The sequence below is a fragment of the Aotus nancymaae genome, unplaced genomic scaffold (genome assembly GCF_030222135.1).
Source record: "Aotus nancymaae isolate 86718 unplaced genomic scaffold, 86718_ANA_hifiasm-v0.15.2.pri h1tg000031l, whole genome shotgun sequence".
Classification (NCBI taxonomy): Eukaryota; Metazoa; Chordata; class Mammalia; order Primates; family Aotidae; genus Aotus; species Aotus nancymaae.
This window is the reverse complement of record NW_026988444.1, coordinates 1,131,359-1,152,369: the sequence shown is the minus strand read 5'-3', so window position 1 is coordinate 1,152,369 and position 21,011 is coordinate 1,131,359. Positions and strand designations below refer to the sequence as shown.

General features: G+C 47.3%; 1 protein-coding gene across 9 annotated transcripts in view; it reads right to left on the bottom strand.

Annotated features, from left to right (window-relative positions):
* AGAP1 (ArfGAP with GTPase domain, ankyrin repeat and PH domain 1) overlaps positions 1-21,011 on the bottom strand; it is a 631,299-nt gene that overhangs the window by 267,955 nt on the left and 342,333 nt on the right. The window contains exon 10 of one of the 9 annotated variants that reach the window (XM_064383385.1): positions 8,099-8,632. The exons of the other annotated variants lie outside the window; for them this stretch is intronic. Coding sequence (XP_064239455.1) covers positions 8,474-8,632 — 159 coding nt within the window. The 3' untranslated portion in view covers positions 8,099-8,473. Of the gene's footprint in view, positions 1-8,098; positions 8,633-21,011 lie in introns of those variants that run through there. 9 annotated transcript variants of the gene reach the window in all.

Sequence of the window (21,011 nt, the reverse complement as noted above, 5' to 3'; positions counted from 1 at the left end):
TTCAAATGGTGCCTATGACACCTTATCAATTTAAACAATCTGGATGAAACACACAGCAGTGGTCAAAATGGCTGGAAATGACCGCACAAAACAGACCACACCTTATTTCACTCCAAAGTTCCCAAATGCCAATAACCATGTAAAGAAGAGGATGAAGTGATGTTGAACAAATCCTCTGATTCATCACATTTTAAAACAACGGCTCAGAAGGTCCCTCTATAGAAGTTGATTGTTAATCAGGACAATCTAATGATGAACCACTGCAAATATTGTATCAGCAAGTTACAAATGGCCTTGTTTCAATGGAAGAATCGCACAGTACATACTATATATAAAGTATTGTATTTCATGCCCCATTTCCTGTAACATATTAGTGGGTTCAGTCATCAAGTAACAATTGTCTCCTCGCCTGGCTCAGATATTGTGGGGGGCGAGAGAGGGGCGTCTGCGGTGGAGAACAGCCCTTGGAGGTTGATGGCCAGACACAGGGAGAGACTTGGTACCATTTGTTTTATGGACCAATCTACAATATTAAATGATTGCACATCTCCGTTTTGGTAAATAATGCAATCATAGTAAATATTTATTTTTTATACATGCTAATTGAACCACCATTTGGCGTGTTGTTCTTCCTTTAATTATTTAAGATTACTCAAAAAAGAACAACTGGATAGCAGAATCTTCCTGTAATTATTTGATTGATTTACTTCATTAAAATGTCAGAAACATTTATTACAAAAACCAGAATCTGCAGTACTGCCACTTCTCTGAAAAGCAAAACATTGGACTGTCTTCAACGATGAGCTACTGGGAATCTCAGTCATTTGTTATGTTTTTTAAACATTCCAAGACTGAGAATAAGGGTTACAAGGACAATACTGTACCTGTTAGATTCCCTTTAACATTATCCTGGACACTGTTAATAAAATCCTTATCTGTGATGTGAGACCAGAAGGTATGGGGAGACGGCGGTGACTAGAAAGCTGTTTGCTTAGAAAAAGGGAATCCTCCTATTAAATCCGTAAGCCATCTCCTTGAGGCAAAAAAAAAAAAAAAAAAAGGTAATTATAATGATGGTTTCAAGTTAGAACAGAGTTAAAGGAAATACAGAATGCACTTACATACTGACTTCCAGCAGAGCTCAGAATTATGCTCTTCCTTTTTGCCTTGAGTGCTAGGATGCTCAGAGGTAAGTTATATTTTTAATTTCTCGTGTGTGTTTTCTGTTATAGTGCCCTTTCCTTTGTTGCTTGACAACTAGCTTTTTACTGAGTATTTGTGTTTCTTTCAGCGTAAGATACAAGTCAAAAGGAGGAGGAGGAGGAGAAAAAGAAGAAAACAAACTGAGATGAAGGTTTAGCCCCTAAACTTAGCATTACTGAGGACAGAAGAAAGCAATTATGAGACTGGGCTGGGAGGGGAAGGTAACCCATGGGGATGGTGATCCCAGCCTGGTTCCTTTTCAAGAGCCATTCGCAGTGGCCATACAACCTCTGCTTGCTGGTGGAAGGCGCTGCGCACAGCCAAGACCGGAGCTGTCCTAGAATCGGAGCTGTTTGTTGCCTCTTGCTGCCTGAAGAGGAGCAGCTCCAGGGCGGAGGCATTTCAGAGTCTTTTGAACTGCACACAGTGCTGTGAAGGGCAGGCAACGGCTTTTCAGACAATAGTTCAGAACTTATTCAGCAAAGCTCGATTTTTTTCCTTCAAAGGTTGAAATTTGTTCTACAGATAAAAGTAATGCCTTCGGGAAAATAACTCTAAGGCCTTCCGGACAAATGCGAGTCTCTCTGAGCATCGAGTTACTATTGTGTTAAGGTACAGTCAGCTATGGAAATACAGTTAGAAACGGGAAGCAAGAACTTTTTTTTTTTTTTAAACTGCTCAGAAAAAAATAAGAAACTAGAAGGCCTCATACCAATTAGTCGTTCCTATCTGAAAGCTGCAGATCCGAAATAGTGTGTCATTTTTAGAGGTAATATGCTCCAATTCTGAAAGGGGATGGAACAAAAGGGGGGCTTGCAGATTTCAGGATGGGGGCTCTAACCGGGCAAGTGACAGCCATTTCCCAAAAACAACAGAGAATGGTTCTCTGGTCTTAGCAAACTCTTCCTCCCATTTAACTTCTCCTAAAACTTCTTATGGGTGGAGAGGGAGTTAACAAAAGAAACAATATGTATAAAAAAAAACGCAAGGTGCCCAGAGTACGGCTAATGGAATTTGATGCTGGCTTTAATTTTAATGAAGAAAGTTGCCAGTAGCAACAAAGCTGTCGGCAGCTGCCGAGCACCATTAATAAAGATCGGACAGCACTGGCGCCCGGCACCGGTACAAAAGGTTCCCCTCGCTTCACGCTGTGCTAAATTGGCTGCCCAATTTTTCTTAAGTGTCCATTCTATTTAGAAGACAATTTATTAATTTTTGCCATTCATTGTCAGTTGACAGGCCATCATTTTGTAGCCCGAATTTTAGATGAAAACTAATTGAAAGACTGGCAGTATTTATGAGGGGTATTATTTGTCAATTACAGTGGCAAATACTCCTTGCTACCACCAACTTTGATGCCCCTGATCTCTGGGTGTGAGCACTGTTACTGCTGGCATTAAAATATGAGTGAGTCTCTCCCAGCTCATCAATTTCACAGGCATGTAGAGAAACCACCTTTCATGCTCTAGGGACCTTTCATGGTAGATGGATACATTATAACTTTGTAAGGGGAAGTACACATCCTGTAATGATCACAGACAATCATGCACACAAAATATCATTCGTTGTGAACTAATTCATATTCATTACTTTAATCATCTCTCAATAACAGTTATTAGTTAAAAGGTCTGTTTCCTAAATTCTGTATGGTTTTAAAACATTTTCCCCCTAAACTATTGCATCTTAAATTCAATATGTACAAATGGGATATATACATTCCGCCCATCAATTTGCCAACTTGAAAGCTCAGTGTCTTATCTTAAAAAGAAGGCTGACTTGGTCGGGCATGGTGGCTCACACCTGTAATCCCAGCACTTTGGGAGGCTGAGGTGGGCAGGTCACTTAAGGTTAGGAGTTTGAGACCAGCCTGGCCAAGAAGGTGAAACCCCGTCTTTACTAAAAATACAAAAATTAGCCAGTCATGGTGGCAGGCACCTGTAATTCCAGCTACTCAGGAGGCTGAGGCAGGAGAATCACTTAAACCCCAGAGGTGGAGGTTGCAGTGAGCCAACACTGCACCACTGCACTCCAGCCTGGGTGACGGAGCAAGACTCTTTCCAAAAAAAAAAGCTGACTTTTTATAAGTAAAAATGTTTTTAATCACTAAGAAGCCCTGAGGAACTTTGCAACCAAAAAGTGTGATAAATATACTTCTCTAAAAAAGGTCCGTTCATGTTCTATAGCATTATCCTTAGATTCTTTACCTGATGCTACCAAAACTGTTGATAAAATGCATCTTGGCTATGAACAGTGATCTGCTTACTAACTAACGAAAAATTTAATGAATTACAATTTTATATGCCCAACTTAACTTCCTTTATGGGATAATGTTGATGATGGAATTCCTTAAAGATGTCTATACAGCCTGGATTACGTTCAATTTGAATTTATATTAAGTTAAAGATTTTAGCAATTAAGATACACATTTTCCCAAAGTGGTGATACAAAATTAAATGCTGTACCGTCATGGTATCTTGTAAACTCTCCAGTCCCGTACCAGAAAAATGAAAATCCCCCAAGAGCCCCCAGGAAGCAGCCCCGAGTACATGCCTCACGCTCGCAACACGGTCAGACAGTTTGGCAAAAAACACGGCACAGGGACTCTGGAAAACTCTTTATACCCAGTCAATTCCCAAATGACGACCATGCTACATTCCTACAAATCAATTACATAAAAATGCTTCTCTATTAGCTGCTTCCAGGCTTTCTTCATCACCAATGGACTCTGGATTTACTGCTATACAAAAGCTAGCTGGCAAACCAAGGAGGTGCTCTTCTGTGTCATTTCTGTACGGGGTACGTGTGGAGAAACAGACAAGGTATATACGTGACATGCAACTTATCCACGTTTTTGGTGTATCGACTTTTGTAGGTTCTGTTTAAAAAGGAACAGCTGCAATCAGGGTGAAAAGTCACTCAACGGACATGCATGCTGTGAGCAACCCAAGGGTCGGGGTCAGGATCCTGCAAAGCAGGGACTGTGTCTGAGGTCTCCTTGGGGATGCTCGTCAAAGGCTCTACAACAGCGACCTTTTTGGCACCAGCGACCAGTTTCCTGGAAGACAATTTTTCCATGGACAGGGAGAGGGGATGGTTTTGGGGTGACACTGCTCCACCTCAGATCATCGGGCACTAGAGTCTCATAAGGAGTGCGCATCCTAGATCCCTGGCATGTGCAGTTCACAACAGCATTCACACTTCTATGAGAATCTAACAGCCCCGCTGATCTGACGGGAGGCAGCGCTCAGGCAGTAATGCTCGCTCACCCGTCGCTCATCTCCTGCTGTGCGGCCCGGTTCCTAACAGGCCGCAGGCTGGTACCAATCCGCTGTCCGGGAATGGATGACTCCCGCTCTACAGTGCAGCATCTCAGGCCCACACCACCTCTGCCTCCATGGAGATCACCGGCGCTCCGAATGTCTGACTCCAACTTAAACAAACCCGGGCCATTAAATACAGCGTTGCTGAGTGTGTGTGTGTTTATGTTCCTCTACAGCGCTCCTCTTTCAGGCACTGGTCTCACATCTACCACGTCCGACCAAACTGCAGCACAGGAACCAAACATGTTCTCAGATACCTGAACTCATGGCAGCGGCCAGCACTTGCAAGAGGCCTTCAGGTGTGAGTGTCAAGCAGGGAACTTTGGCTGAAGTTCTGAAATGTCATGATAACTTGGGCAAGGGACATTTATGGTGGTTGTCCTACATCCAACCCCTGTGCTTGTGGCCAGGACCAGTGACTCTGCATGGGAAGGCACCCTTTCCCATCCTGGCCTGTGTACTCTGGGTCAACGTGTGGCCTACGCCGAGGCAACGGGCCCCAGTCACGGGAACTGATTCAGTACTGGACAGGCAGGTGGTCCACACCGGGCTGCTCGCGACTGATGAGAACATTCCCAGAACTTTGGTTTGAGCTCACTGCTAGCTCAGACGTGGAAAGGACAGGAACCTCAAGGGCCCAAGCTGAAGCACACAGGTCATGAGAATACAGGTACTGACAGGAGCCCCAAGTCAGAGGGATCAGACTCAAGCTGTGCCTCCTCATGGTGCTATTTGGGGTGACCCCCCACCGCACTTCCATGAGTCAGATAATGCCTTCCTTATCCCTTTACCAGGTGAATCACATTCTCTTACATGGAAACCCAAATCATTCTGGGTGAATCACGGGGTACAAGAAGAAACTAAAGAGAAGAAGCTATAGTTTCAGTGATGCTAACTTAAGATGAACATGTAAGACTATTGTCAGTACTTCTGAGACAAGGCTGACCCCCCGGGAATGCAGTAGCCTCCGTGCATCTAGAGACCCCACATGGTAAACAAGTCATTTCCTCTAAGGCACGAGGACTTGTCTCCACTCACCCACTTGTTACTGTCACTCATTTACCAACACGCAGTCTCCAATTCAAACCAACATCCTCTGACTTCAATTCAGTAGAGCCGCTCAGTCTTCCCAGCACAGTGGAGGCAAGAGAATCAGATGAGTAGCTGTGTATTTATAATATAAAAATCGAAAGTACAGGGCAGAGAAGCTGAAGGCAAGATTGATACTTTATATTTAAAGCAGAAATTGCTCTATTTTAAATTTACTAAAACTCAACTTACACGACTTCAAAAACGTACTGAAAGTAACAGTTTAGAATTTGGTTTGAAAAATGATAAATCTGTAACTGAATGAATAAGGACATCTAAAAAACTACAGCAATTATAGTTAAGAATTTCAGTTGACGTTTAGCTTTGAATAAATCTACCAATGATTAATTTTGACATGGCTGTCACACTACCAACTCCCTGAAAAATCAAAGTAACCATTTTCCAGGTAGACTTTTGCTACTGATCAGAAGATGACCTCACGCTTCCATTTCCGTGGCCACCCCAAGGGATGGCAGCACAAGCATCCCACGTCAGTTTTCCACCTGGGGCCTGATGAGACCGGTTTGTTGAACATCACAGACATATGCCTTCATCTTTTTTGCCTTTAAACCTTTTCTACTTTTCTTTTCCTTCACGAAATAAGGGTCCATTAGTCACCCTAGTTTAAAATAACTGGCATTACGATGTCAGAAGTAACAAATACAAGAAGCAGACGTAGGGCAGGCCCTCCTCTGAAGCATCCTCTCACAAAGTCTGTGTGATGAAGTCAGAGCTGACCAAACGTCCTGGGCTCCCACAGCAGAAGAGATCTACGCTTCTGAAGATACCGTACAGGATACAGACTCCAAAAATAAGAATGAACAAAGAGTTGTTTCTCATTTACGCCATTAACTCCTCTATGAAAATAATAATAATAAACAAGTGAAACCAGGGGAAACCTGGCCCCTTTTGAGCTCCTCCCATGAGAGTACCTGTCACTCCACAATTCACGGCCATCATCAAATGCCACTTAACAGATAAAGCACGTCAAGCTCGGAGGGTAAGAATCATCCCCAAGTCCACCACTAGTAAGCAGGAGCGACAGACCAGGCTCCAAGCTGATCTGGGTTCAAAGCCTCTGGTTCCTAAACCCAGCTGACTCCGTGGAGGCTGTCTCTGCCCATGATGTGCTGAAATGGGCTGCTGTAGAGCTGGCTGTTCCTTTGTAGCCTCAATAGCAGCTGAGGCTGGAATGAGGCAGCCACCTTCCCCCACCTCTGTGAAGAAGGGCAAATAGCCAGCAGGGAGGTGAGCTGGCAGGAGTGGCCCATCTGATGCCAAGCAGAGCCAGAGACGGGCCCCACATATCCCATCTAAGGAGGACAGAAAGAGGGAAGCAGAGCAGGCCCGTAGGGACCCAACACGACCACAGCCCAGGTTCAATTGGATGTAGGGGAGGAGCGGGGTCTACTCCATGCAATACTCTTTCTCCATGTGACCTGGAACAAGGCCTTCATTTCTCAGCTGTGGCAGGAGTTGACAGTGCTTGATCACTGGTTTTCAAATTGGGTTTGCTGGAGGTGACCCTACAAGCCCTGGAAGACAAGGGGAGGCCGAGAAGGGAGTACCTGCCTCAACATGGCAGCTCTAAGTTATGTGGATGATTTTATCTGGTCATATAAAGCTCAAACATCCCATGAGCCTATGCATCAACTTCCTTTTTCACACTCAAAGAAAGCCTGGAATGGACATATTTACCACATTTGCTTCATGAAAAAACTTGGAATCATTAGGTATGACTCAATTATGGCACCTAGTATCCGCACACGGGCAGCTGACAAAGCGTCCGCAATAACTAACTAGGAACTTTTGCTGATAACAGTACTTCCCAAATTAACTCAGGGCATAGCCTACACTTAACACCAAAACAAACCAGCCACTGTCCTTCCTCCATCCACGTACACAAGTCTGCTGGCTTCTCATCTTACTTCCTGCAAAAATGAGCTGGTTTGCTCTAGAAATTTCAGCACTTGCAGATGCACTTCCATACTTTACTGCCTAAATGAGGCTGAGTAATATATTCATCTGATTAAATTTTCATTAACATCCAAAATCATTATTCAGGCATATTGTCTGATAAAACAGTCTGGCCTTGAATCCCCAAATAATTACCATAGGGTGGTCTGGAAAAGTGGTATCTAGTCTTGCTAACAAAGAAGAAACCAAACTGCCATTTAATCTATCCATTATAAAATACTGACTGCAGAAGAAGGAAAGAAAGGCTCACGTCTTCCTATCTGCCACATCCCCAGGGCACTGAGAGGTTTATCTGTACCTGCCTGGGGGTTAATTAGAAAGGAACAACTAGAATCACAAGGAAGTCGACATTATTTCCAACTCAGTACCAAGAAAGTCACAACCTTCCCTGTTCCTAAAACAATTCCTCACTCAACCTGCCTGAATCAGACTTCAAATCTTGAGGCAGAGTAGGGAAGCCGTTTTCCCGTTTTCCTCTCATTCTGTCCATAAAACGCAGTCAAGACAGATCCGCTCCGTCTTGGATTTTAATGTCTTATGTTTCTACCATTGCTTGTACCCGAAACATGCAAAGTGCCAGTAAATGGTTTTCTCTTAAAAAAAAAAAAAAAAAAAAAAAGGTTCCTCAAAGAGAGCATAAACGCTCATTGATTTCCTTCCTTTGTGGACTGAATTGACCGCTATAGAAATTAAGGGGTCTTTTGTGAGTTGCCCAACTTTCTGGAGGAACGCTACATTTCTCCAACTCTCCCTCCCGTAACCTCTTTGTTGGAAGGTGTCAAAGGTCTATCAGAGATGCGCTGAAGTCAGGACAAACCACGGCAGCCTGCAAGCTATCGGCCGATCTGGAGTTCACCTCTATGTTAACTCCCACCGCTAATTCATCATGGCCCGGACAGCTGGGCTGATTGTGGGCCTTCAGTACAATGCAGGCTGGGCTGACCACCCCTCGGCCCTGGCCAGGGGGAGGACTGACGGGCACGGGCTCCAGCAGGCCCGAGATAAGTGCTGGCTGTCAGTGCAAGGACAAAGAAGGGCAGGCCCTGGGGAGAGAAAGGAGATAAAAAAAATTCTTCACAACTGCTTTATCTGATGAGGGTTATGGCTAATTAATTATAAACTCAATTACCTAACCCTTACTTCAGCAGTCTCTATTCATTAAGAGATAAAACTTGACTGATGGCTAACTTTCTCTCGCACACATACACACACAGCATGCTCGCTTCAATTTAGACTCGCAAACACCCAATTTCCTAAAAAGATCTCCGAAGGCGCCCATACCTGTCAGGCGCTTGTCAAAAGGTGGCCTGTTTCGGGGATCCCCCCCATCCCAAGCCCCCTCTGTGCACGCTAGGAGGGCCCTGCTCCCATGCTGGGCGCTGGCATTAAAAAGCAAACGCAGACGCAGACAATAGACGTTATGCACACCCGGGCCCCTCTCGGGCTGCGCCGCTGTCTCCGCTGCATTTTAAGTGAATCTTTTAATTTGGGTGCTCAAATTGGGTAATCGGCTACAGAGACGTTTCTTCTCTTCCCGAGTAAATCTTCCCAATCAGAAACGGGGGAGAAACGAGCACTCAGGCATGTATTAATTTTAAATATGAATTTCCATTTCCCCCCTAAATTCTGGACAGGCCTGACCTCCTTTTCAGTTCCTGGCACCTTGTTTCAGAGTCGGCAGCAGCTCACAGGCCCGTTTCATCAATAGGCTCTATTCAGCGAAGGTTGTTAATCTCTTTCACCCTCTCTCCGCTTTGCCCACTTTAATGTATTTTCATGTCTATAAGTTCTTTTAATAAGCTGGGAGGGTCTGGGAGAGAAATACTTCAGGTTTTCTTACTGCTCGTCGCCAAAATTACCTCTGGCATACTGCAGATGAGATGTGCGAGTTGTGCATCAAAACACTGGGTTTTATTTCTTTTCCTAACAGGAGGCTACCAAAGCCCCCAGATTTAATTTCAGCTCAATTATTTTTATGGCGAGCAGTTAAGACGCGCGTCCCCGTCCCCTTCTTCTTTCTGTTCATGGGCTCCTGGCACTAGCACTTGCATTTCCGGGTGTTCTGGGTTAAGGGCCATACATGCGGAGGTGAGCCAAGAGTGCGCTGTCCCGGGCATCCTGGCGCTCACTGGCTGCCAACGCTCCGAGAGGGGAGACAGGGGAGACAGGGGGACACTGGTAGCAAAGTAATTCCGAGAACACACAACATATCCTGCCTTAAAAAAAAAAAATCCCCAAAACCAGAGCTGTTTTCCCATCACTCGTCTGCTGCACATGGTGCCTTGATGGACAGGTGAAGTTTAAGGGAAAATGGGTGATGATGGGGACACCTGGGGCCCAGTTGCTTCTGCCCTTTCCAGGAAATGGCCTTGCTTAGTGTGTCCACCGTTCCATGGCCTACCAGTTCAAACCCCACAATCTGTAGTGGAGACAAGTTTCCCTCCCAGCTCCGACACAGCAGCAGGCAGGCATTGACGGTCTACATTCAGCACTGAGAGCCTGGACAGAGCCTTCTCAGGACCACTGGCTCCTCCCTTGCACTCTAGGCCAGGTCATGAGCTCAGAGGTTCTGGTGACACCAGCTGCTGTGTCCAAGCTAACACTGGGCCATGCCTAGAAACCAGCCCCCTGGCTCCTTTGCAGCCCAGTACCCTTCCTGTGGGAGTCTTGTGAACACCAACCTCGTAAACACCAGCCTGGGGGCCACCTCCGTAGGCTGAGCATGGAGGCTGTGTGCAGTGGGAGGATGCTGGGCCAGTCCCGGAACAGCCATTCCCCGGCTAAACCCCCTGGGCAGGTCAGTCAGCCCCTGCCCACCACAGACCACAGTCCCCCAACGGGCTCGGACCTGGAAACCCACTGCTCCCTGGAATGCACTTGACATGAGTTGGGCTGTGGGGTGGGCCATGGAATTCCCCGACTGGGAAGTACAGTCATCATCCTTGCAAATCTAAAATGTCTGTGAAGCCACCACCCCTGTCATGTGGGATGGCATGAAGATGAAGGGTGACCACAAACAGGAATACTCTTTGCAAAAGCAACTATTTCGATAAGAATATACAACAGCTATTCCAAAATGTCCTAAAGCATTTCTTTATAAAGCCCTACCTGCCAGCAGCCGCAGGAAATGAGGAAGCAACATCGCAACTTCATTTCCCAAATGAGGCCTCTGAAATCAGAGCTGCTCAGAGCGACTTCCCCACCAAGGTGCGTGAACACTAAGGTGGGGTGGCAGAGGCAGCCGGCTGATGTCCTGCCGGGGTGCAGGATGCAGAGGTGCTGGGACCAAGGAAGCCATGCCATGCACTTCCCTCTGGGGAGGTGGTTCCTTTCAGAACTAAAGAAAGGCCGCACATTAGTAGAGCAATATTGGAAGAGAGGTAGAGGCCAGTCACTTGTGATGGACATATGCATCGCATTCAGATATAACAGACTACCTCCCACTGCTTCAGCTGTTTTTCTGCAGAATTGGAACACGCACATCTTCCTTCCTGAGTCTCTATTGCTTTGGCTCAAATGTAGCACCTATGTTTGCTAATGCTGTCCACTTACTAATCCATGGTTTGCCTGCATTTGTCCACGGCACTGAAAGGGGTGCTGTGGGCTGCAGCAGCCCTGGGGCCAGGACACCATGGAGTGGGTGGGAAAGGCAAGGAGACAGGTGTGTGTATGCCCAGCACGGGCAAGCACCAGGCCAGACCTGCCCAGGAGGCATCAACGCTCCTCTCTGCCTTTCTTCTGCCCTGTCGTCCACCACCGAAGAGGAAGAGGCAGTGAAGAAGGGTGAGAGGGAAAAGTGAGAAAGGCGGGACCAGGAGTCATGGTGAGAGGGAGAGGAGCACGTCAGGGTGTGAGCGGCTTGTGCAACTCACGTGTGAGATGAGTACAGGTGCACTGGGTACCCAGAACATGCCTGTCTTCCTCCCCTCCAGGGGCAGGACGCAGAGTGGACAGTGGAGCAGGGAAAGGCCATCTGTCCTGGAGAAGAGAGGGCTTGGCCTAGCGGCCATGGGGAATGGAGAAGGGCCAGGTGAGGCTGGACACTCCATGCCCCACAGGCGGCAACAATTCTCCAGGCCTGGCATCCCCGCAGCGTGGAGAAGTCATGGCTGCAGAGGCTGAGCTCTGCGTGTACAGGCAGAAGGGGGCCAAGGGCCCCTGTTCACTCCAGAAACCCTCCAGAGTCACCCGTGAAATCCTGCTCTCCAACTGTGATGTTTTGCAAACCTCTCCTCCACTGCTGGAGGAAAGGCCGCTGCCTGAAAACTTAATGCTAGCTTGTTTCTATCATCTACACCACTCCGACAGAGGAATCTCTTTTAAATTTGATTTCAAACAATGAATACTTGGAGAGACATTCACAAAAAAACCAGTTAATTATAGTCATATGTGTACTCATAATTGGCCCTGGTTGGCCAATAGAAGGAAGACATTTGCAACTTTTCCCAGGAAATGATATTCTCAATCCTTCACTAGGTGGACCTCGTCCTTTTCTCAGAAAACTTGCTGGCGGTCTTTAGTATTCACTGGCATAATTAGGACTGCAGTTAATTTCATTAAATTCTCTTGCTGCTAAATGAAGCAGATTATGAGACATCTTTTATTGCAAGGCGTGAAATTACAGCCTGTCAGCTGCCAATGGTGGGGTGAAACTAATGAATTACAGGGTAAATAACACCAGAATTAACCAGCCAATTTAACATAGTGCCATGGAACAAAGTCATTTTTACTTAGAGCTTTAAGGAAGAACATGGCCAGGATACCTCTAAAGCACACGGATGGCCAGGACATCAGTCCTGGGATGCTGACAACCCTAAACACTGAGACGGGGAGGAAGGGGCGAGAAAAGCAGCCCCGAACATGGTTCCTAAAACCTTCCCCAATATCAGAAAAGCATCCAGAGCCCAAATGAGAGAAACTCCTCAAATACTCACTAGCTGGGGGGTGGGGGGGGTGGGGGGGCTGGGAGGGGAAGTTAAAGCAATAAATGATCCAGGTGCAACTGTGCGTTCTCACTTTATCTTTTTGTCGAAAGGATGAGGAAGATCCTCCAGTTATCTGGGTGCTGTGTGATTTACATTTCAACACGCACAGCAGGGTTTGGAAAATGTGAAAGCACTTTGAAAATAGTACCTTCTGAGTGAATGAAATTACCAGTATTATTCTCAAGAGTAATGATCTCACCATGGACATCACAATCAATGGATTATTAGTTTCATTGTGAATTATTTCCAGTTTTTGCTAAACCCAAATCTTTGTTGAGACAATAATTATTTCGCTCTTTTTCTTAAGCATGTTCTGATATGGCACAGGCAGCTGAATAGCTCCTAGTGTTAGAAAGAAGCCATTTGCCTCTGGGTCTGACCTTGGTCCTTCTTCATTTACCATGCATGGACTCTAACCCCGGTGCTATGCTGTGTGCAGGTGGAGAGATGGCGGGAAGGCCATTCCCTAACGAGGCTCAATGCTGCCAGGCAACTCTGATAGGTGAACAGACAGATGCAGGTTAGTGAAAGCTAGGCCAAGACAGGGCCATGCCCAGGGTGCTGTCAGGAGCCAGGCAAGGGTCCTTAACCCAGCATGGGGACAGCTGTCCAGAAACAGCCTCCCCAGGATGGTGACGAGTGACAGTGTAACCGGTGGGACCCTCCCTGTCTAAGGCACGCAGAAACCAAGCAGTGCCTACAAACAGTTATCACTCAGGAGGCTGTGAATGGTATTTCCTTACAGAATTGACCAAAAATTGTGTTATGCCAAAGGTTTTAATTTTTTCCCATTGTATTAACCAGACTGTGAACACATAGGACTTTATAACCCAGGTGTGAGAAGTGGCTTCCAAGGCCACCTGGTAAGATCCACCATGGAAAACATAAGCCAGGAACAGGATCACTTCATGGGGATTTTGCCGTCCTCGGTAAGGAAATGGAAAACGGAGCCTGGCTTGGGCTGCACCTTCACCTGGGAACAACAGGCCAGGTGGAGTATACAAGAGCCACCCACCGCCACGGCAAACAAGCACGGCAAGGCGCACGCTTCATGATCCACGGACGTTACTGAAATAGAAATGGTCGCTTTAGTAACACCAGCTATACTGCCTGAGTGATGAGTAGTCAAAATATTAAAAATTTTTCTTATTTGATAAAATGATTCAGATTAAATTACTATGGCTTGAACAGTTTTACGATAAACTTGATTCATTTTAACCCTGTCATAGCTTTTCAAAGATGTAATTTTCTATACAAAATGAACTTCAAGCTAAATAATTTATGAAGTGGTTCACATTACTTATGAATTTAATATTGAGTATGTACACTGTGTAACAACATCATTTTCATTGAGAATCATTTTTCTTTTGGACAAAATTGAAAGCAAGTCAGTGAGTGGAAAGAACATTCTGCATTCTGGGATGGTGTCAAAAGCCAGAACGGCCAGACGAGAAAAAGGCGGTCGTTTTTCAGTCCCAGTTTCCTTTCTAAAGCAGTATTTTTTTCTGAACCAAACCATCTTCTCTTCCTTAGTTTCCTATTCTGTTAATGAAACCACCATTCTTCCAGGCACCCATTCTCAAAACCTAGTCTCATGAGATGTTCTACCTTTAAGCCTCTATATTCGAACAGCTGCTGAGTCTCGGAGTGCTGGTCTACCTGTGTGACTGCCATGGCAGCCTCTGCACCAGCCTCTAGCATTTTGCTCAACATGTTGAACCGGCGACATGTCAAGCAATCCACAGCTCTTAACGTCTCAGTTGTGAGAAAGAGGGGAGGCCACAGGCCCTCTTCAAAACTGTGGAACCAGACCAGGCGCAGTGGCTCATGCCTGTCATGTCAGCACGTTGGGAGGCCAAGGCAGAAGGATTGCTTGAGGTCAAGAGTTCCAGACACATAGCCTGGGACACACAGTAAGATCCTGTTCTCAATTAAGAAAAAATAGCCAGGCATGGTGGAGTACGCTTATAGTCTCAGCTACCTGGGAGGCTGAGGTGGGAGGATTGCCTGAGCCCAGGAGTTAAGAGGCTGCAGTGAGCTGTGATTATGTCACTGCATTCCAGCCTGGGCCTTGTCTCTAAAAACAAGAAAAGTTTATACAATATATAAATAGGCTAGGCACAGTGGTTCACGCCTCTAATCCCAGCACTTTGAGAGGCTGAGGCTGGAGGATCACTTGAGGTCAGGAGTTCTAGACCAGCCTGGCCAACATGGTGAAACCCTGTCTCTACAAAAACAGAAAACAAAACAAAACACACAGTTAGCCAGGCATCATGGTGGTCTGCGTGTAATCCCAGCCGCTCAGGAGGCGGAGGCAGAAGAACTGCTGGAACCTAGGAGGCAGGGGTCACAGTCAGCCAAGATCGCACCACTGCCCTCCAGCATGGGTGACAGAGTGAGACTCTGTCAGTAAATAAGTAAGTAACACACAGAACCCTCTTCTGAGGAGACACACATGCAGACTCTTACATTCCATTTTGGGTTTCAAAAGGGTCTATAAACTTCAGGGTAAGAATTTACAAATGGCTTTCTTTAAAATCTTCTGTATCTTCTGAGTCCTAGACCTAAATTTCCAACAGTCGAGTAAATGCTTTACAAGGATGTCTCTTTCAAACTTGGTATCTTATGGAGAAAAAGACATCTAAATACACAATCTCAGTAAAGTATGGTAAGTGCAATGTGAGAAGTTTGAGAATATAGTAAAATTAAAAACAGTATTTTATTTAATTTTTTTAATTGAAGCTTTATCCGGGAGGTCTGAAGGGCCTGGAAAGGTTCAACCCTGTGGCTGCAGTTGAAGCTGAGTGGAGGAACCCCTCAGATGGTGCAGGAAGGAAGGCATATTTGAGGGCTACAGACTGAAGGCTGGAAACCAGTGAGGAGGCCCGAACACACATCCAGGCCCCGAACCACATGCAGGACTCCTCTGGAGGGCATGATGGGCCAGGAGCTCAGAAGGAAAGGGAGGAGAAGGGAGGAGGGACCTGGTGACCATCCGGGAGCAGCTGCAGAAGGATAACAGATGAGGCCAGGAATAGTCTCGGCTGGTGACTCAGGTGACTCCATGGATGTCACTGAGAGGCAAAGACAAGCAGATCTGGGGGTCAGGAAGGGAAGAACTAGAAGCAAAGGTCTGCTGTCCACCAGCTGGGCTGTTGGTGGCTAGCGGTGACCCCACAACTAAACATGGGGTGTCCTTAGGCAGCCCAGGTTTCGCCCAGCTGCTGAGCAATGCTCAGCTGTCATTCCATTTGCTGACTCAAGAACTCAGTGTTTCATATGATTTTCTGCTTACATGTCTGCAAAAACTGCACTCCCAGAAGCCAGCACAGTGTTGGACTTTGCCGTGGGGGTCCCCTGAGCACGCCATACGTGCGGTCTGAGCTGGATTACTTACAGACTCAGCCTCTAGACTCCTATGCAGGTGTCTGGCTGTCTCCCCTGTACTTGCCACCGGGCCTCTGTGAGACCCTGGGATGGCTGGGCTGCTGCTCCCAGGCCTCCTGGACACGCGTGGCTCTTGGGACTAAGTTCAGCCCTGTCCACAGCTTTCCGTTTGAGGGACCAGCTAAACAGGATGACGCAGGACTTGGGGTTAGGAGGCTGCCTTGTTGACTGTTCAGTTCAGCCACGTAGAGTCCCACTGCTGGGCCAGGACCCTGCTAGGTCCTGGGGATGTGGAACAGCAAGCTGTAATTGCTGCTCACACAAAAATCAGCATCTCGTGGGGAAGGCGGTAAAAGTAATAAATTATCATTACACAGTGTGACAGGTACCACGATGTCTGTCTACAGGAGGCCATCTTGGGAATAAAGGAATGAGGCACAGAAAAGAGGCACCCCTTTGGGCCATGGAGAGGAAAGCCAGAAAGACCTCCGAGGAGGTGACAGCACTAACACCATGTCTTGGACCAGCAGGACCAGCCAGGTGGATGAGTGATGGATGGAAGAGCACTGTGTGTCCAGGCATGGAGAGGAGGCCACTCAGATGCCCAGGAACTTGGGTGTTGGGTGTGGATAAGACGGAAGCTGGGACAGGAAGTCAGACATCAGTCAGGTGGAGCCTTAAATGCTGTGCCACGCTGCAGGAGCTTCTTGGGAAGGTCAGGGGGTGGGTTTAATGCAGAGATGCCATCTTGGTGAGTTGGGGACTATTTCTAGTCTGCAGAAGCATTTTCATCAGCCCCAAAAGTACGTAATAATTTTTTGGGATCAGTTACCAACATTTAAAAATGATAACATTTTATATGCAAATCCAAATTCTTGGCTTTCCTTAAACACTAGGACCATCCAGGAACACAAGGCCACTGAGCATGAGGATGGAAGTGAGTGACGGCTGCCCCTGTGGGTGGGAGCCGCCCACCCTGCTCACCCAAACCTTGCCCCCTCCAAACCCACTCATGACAAGTACCTGCCTGGCTTCTGCATTCAAGTTAAACATTTCAATTCATTGTTTAGAACATTAAAGATGGATAGGGAGTGGGGACGGGAGCCACTGGCTGAGCTCCAGACCAGCAGGGGAGGCCAGTGGGGCCAAGCCAAGGGCTTTCACGTGTAGACAATGGATGGCCCAGAAGGCTTTCAGTAGGAAAGACTTCACTAATAGTGGGGAGAACAGACTCCAGGGTGCCATGATTGAGGCTGGGTGGTCCTCTGGGGACTTCTGCCAGATTCCAAGAGGGAGAGTTTCAAGCTCTGAGCCAGGGCAGCGGGCAAGGTCCTGAGTGACAATGATGATGACGTGAGGCCATGCTGGGAAGCAGGCTCCTTTCTCTGCCAGCTCTACACCACTGGCGGCCCAGGAGGCTGCCTGGCAGAGGACTCTGGGCCAAGCGTGGACACAAAAGGAAAAGAAAATGTGGCAGTGATTGTCGACGGTGGCCACTGACGTCCTGGGAAAGTAGAGCGGGGAGGTCCTGCCAGGAGCTAGGCTGATGAGATGAAAAAGATCCCAGTGGCTACGCATTAGGGAGAGCTGGCGTAAAAACAGGGATCTCAGATGCAGGGCGGAGGGGAGCCCAGGTGCAGGAAGACCACAGATGATGGGGAAGAAAAGGCAGGCACTGCTGGCCAAGATGTGGCACCTTTGAGGAGGAGGAATCCCAGAGCAGAAAGAGCGTGGTGCAGGAGGAGCTGCATTGCTTTTCTGGAAATGGTAACACTGCTCACTGGCCCCGGAAAATACCTTTCCAGGAAGGAAGTGCCCCCATCAGACCATACCATGTGATAAGCGAGGTCATGAACATGGAGGAGGGGCACAAGGAGGAATTATGAAATGAACTCAAGGAAAGAAAAAGGGATGCAGAGTGGGACAGAGAAAGGAGATGGAAAGGCCCATGCGGGTAAGAAAGGGGAGGCAGCGGGCAACGAGACCCAGGGGGCTGGAAGGTCACCGGCCCAAAGCTCAGGTCCTCCCCAAGACCGCTCTCTAAGAGGAAGGAGGGGCTGGTGAGGGGTTCTGAGAGCTGGGGGTACAGGGGGTCTGCGGGGATGAAGACTGACTTCACAGGTGCAGTGAAAAACTGACAAGGGTGGCAATGGGACAATAAGCATTTCTGTTTAGTTCTGAAGACCCGTGTCCTCAACTGTACACAAAATCTCATATGAGCCAGGCGTGGTGGCTCACACCTGTAATCCCAGCACTTTGGGAGGCTGAGGCTGGCAGATCATGAGGTCAGGAGTTTGAGACCAGCCTGGCCAACATGGTGAAACCCTGTCTCTACTGAAAATACAAAAATTAGCCGGGTGTGGTGGCGTGCCCCTGTAATCCCAGCTACTTGGAAGGCTGAGGCAGAAGAACCTGGGAGGCAGAGGTTGCAGTGAACTGAGATTGCGCCACCGCACTCTGGCTTGGGTGACAGGGCAAGACTCCATCTTGGAAAAATAAAAAATTCTCATACACGGGATGAAAACTTCAGTTTATAAAATTAATAGGGTAAGAAACTCAAATCCACAGGGTGGCCTGCTACAGGTGGGTCTTTTTTGGCATGTCCCAAAGGATCCCTTCTTAAAATATTACGTTTAAATTCAAAGGATTACAAAAGAACCAATCATATAAAAATACAGTCACCAAAATATAAGCAATGCCTGTGGCTAATAAGCACACTACTTTATGAATGCACTGAGACCCAATGGCAGACCTGGTACCTGCCATCGCCAAATGGTGACCAGTGAAAACAACCTCTTCAATTATCTGTGACAATGGCAATGTGCTGTGAACCGGTCTGTGATTCTGAGGGCGGCAAAGTCACAGGTTCTGCTAACACAATTGTGGATGGTTGCCTACATTCACATCTGAAGGAAATATTAACTTTCAGTTGAAGTCAGTGGAAATCCAAATGAATTTTCCCCAGCCACATGCATGGACCACTGAATTCTATCTACAGAACTACAGTGAAGAACTCTTGTTCTGGAGCGTGGAGTCCGGGCTCCGAAACTAAGGAACCAGGAGCAGGAGGATGCCCAACACCAGCACGGTTGGGGAGGGGGGCAACCATGGAGTGAGCCTGGGCTTCCCAAGAGAGGCTCTCCTCCATATGAGCTTCACCTCGCAGGAAGCAGCAGGTGAAAGTGTTAGCATCCAGGCATTGGCATGGAGTGGTGATGGCAAGGTTTCTTCTAAACATGGAGGCGCATCAAAGTTCCCTAACTCACTCACGTGTATAGGGAAGACTTCCCGGAGCTTCAGGGGAAGAGAGCGCAGTGGGATATGGGTAAGGAAACAGAAAATCAGGAGGAAGCGTGACCTGGATGAGCCTGTAGGAAGGAATACAGCTTCTTCTTTCAGCAACAACTGAGGAAAGCACTCAGAGCTGTCTGGAAGCAATCGTCCCTTGGTGAATTTTAAATGCATTCACAACATAAAGCCAAATGCTTAACATATGTGAAGTGTTCGATAAATATAGGTATTTATAAAGTGCTAAATAATAAGCTACAGTTTTTCTTTCATGAGACAGGGTCTTGCTCTGTCGTTCACGCTGGAGTGCAGTGGCGTGATCACAGTTCACTGCAGCCTCGACCTCCCTGAGCTCAGATGATCCTTCTACCTCAGCCTCCAGAGTAGCTGGGACCACAGGTGCGTGACACCTTGCCTGGCTAATTTGTTTATTTTTTGTAGGGACGGGGTCTCACTATGTTGCCCAGGCTGGTCTAGAACTCCTGGGCTCAAGGGATACGCCCACCTTGGTCTCCTACAGTGCTGGGATTAGTTGTGAGCCACCGCAGCAGGTCCGTAAGCTCCTAACTTAAATCAAACATATGTCTACTCTAGGTTCCCTAGTGAGCAGGGACTGCTGGTAACTTCTTCTTGGAAGAGTTCGCCACTGCATCATCTATTATTCCAAGCGAACTGGTAACTTCTAGACCCGTTCCTCCCTTTACAGCACAGTGGGGCCTCTCCCAGGTGGTGTCCACACCTGGGTGGCATGGCTCCCCTCCTGCTCACTGTTCACAGCCCTGTCACTGCCTCCTCTCCACCATTTCCCTGATGTCATCAGTGACCCTCCACCCCACAAACTGATGGACATGCTTTCATCCTTTTCCAGTTTTATCTCCCTCTTTCAAAAGGCAACTTCAGTTTCGTTCTCCTAGAACAGTCTCCCAAGTGGCCTGTTTGCTTCCTGGTGCTTCTGCCTTTGTCCCTCCTAAGAACACCAGCGTGGCTTAGCTCTCATTCCATGAAATGCCTGGATCTCACACTCTCTCCTGTCTTCAGTGGCTGTTTCTACATGATCCCCAAATATACACCTTCAGCACAAGTGTCCCTCATCTATAAAAACCTCTCCTTTCTCCTTCATCCTCCACATTGAATCAACCTGTCAATCAGTCCTATCTATTCGACTTCCTGAAAGCCCCCAGATATGTTCTGGCCTCTCCATTCCGGCAGCTCCCAACTCTGATAGCCCACCAGGTTCTTTCTGGGAATGCCACTCTACTGACCACCTCCTGCCCTCTCACAGCCTCCATCCGTTCTGCAGCCAGCATGACCGTTCTCAAGTACAGCATGGTTGAATACCACCAGGACAACACGGACCCATGAGTATTGAGGTTCGACCCACCACAGTGCACGGCTTTTAAAGAGTGAAGCATAGAAAAGGAGGCTAAGGAAGAGGCTGTTTCTAACTCCTTCTGGGTACAGGTGAGAACAAGGAGAGAAATAGCAGTGTCTTCTCTGTCTCCCCATAAATGTCACTGTGGTATGTCTCTAAGCCACTCTAATTTCTTTAATGGTCACTGCAATGGTTGAAGCCATCAGAATGGACAGCGAGCGGCTTGTTGTCATGAAAGATCGGCCATGTATAGGTGTCGCCTCTGGAGGGAACCTTCCCCAACTCCCCTAACTGTAAGGCCAAGAGGGGAAAACAGAAGCCATGGGCTGTGGGAAGATCATAATATGACCTGATTACAAACATCCCCATCAAGTGTTCTGAATAAACAGC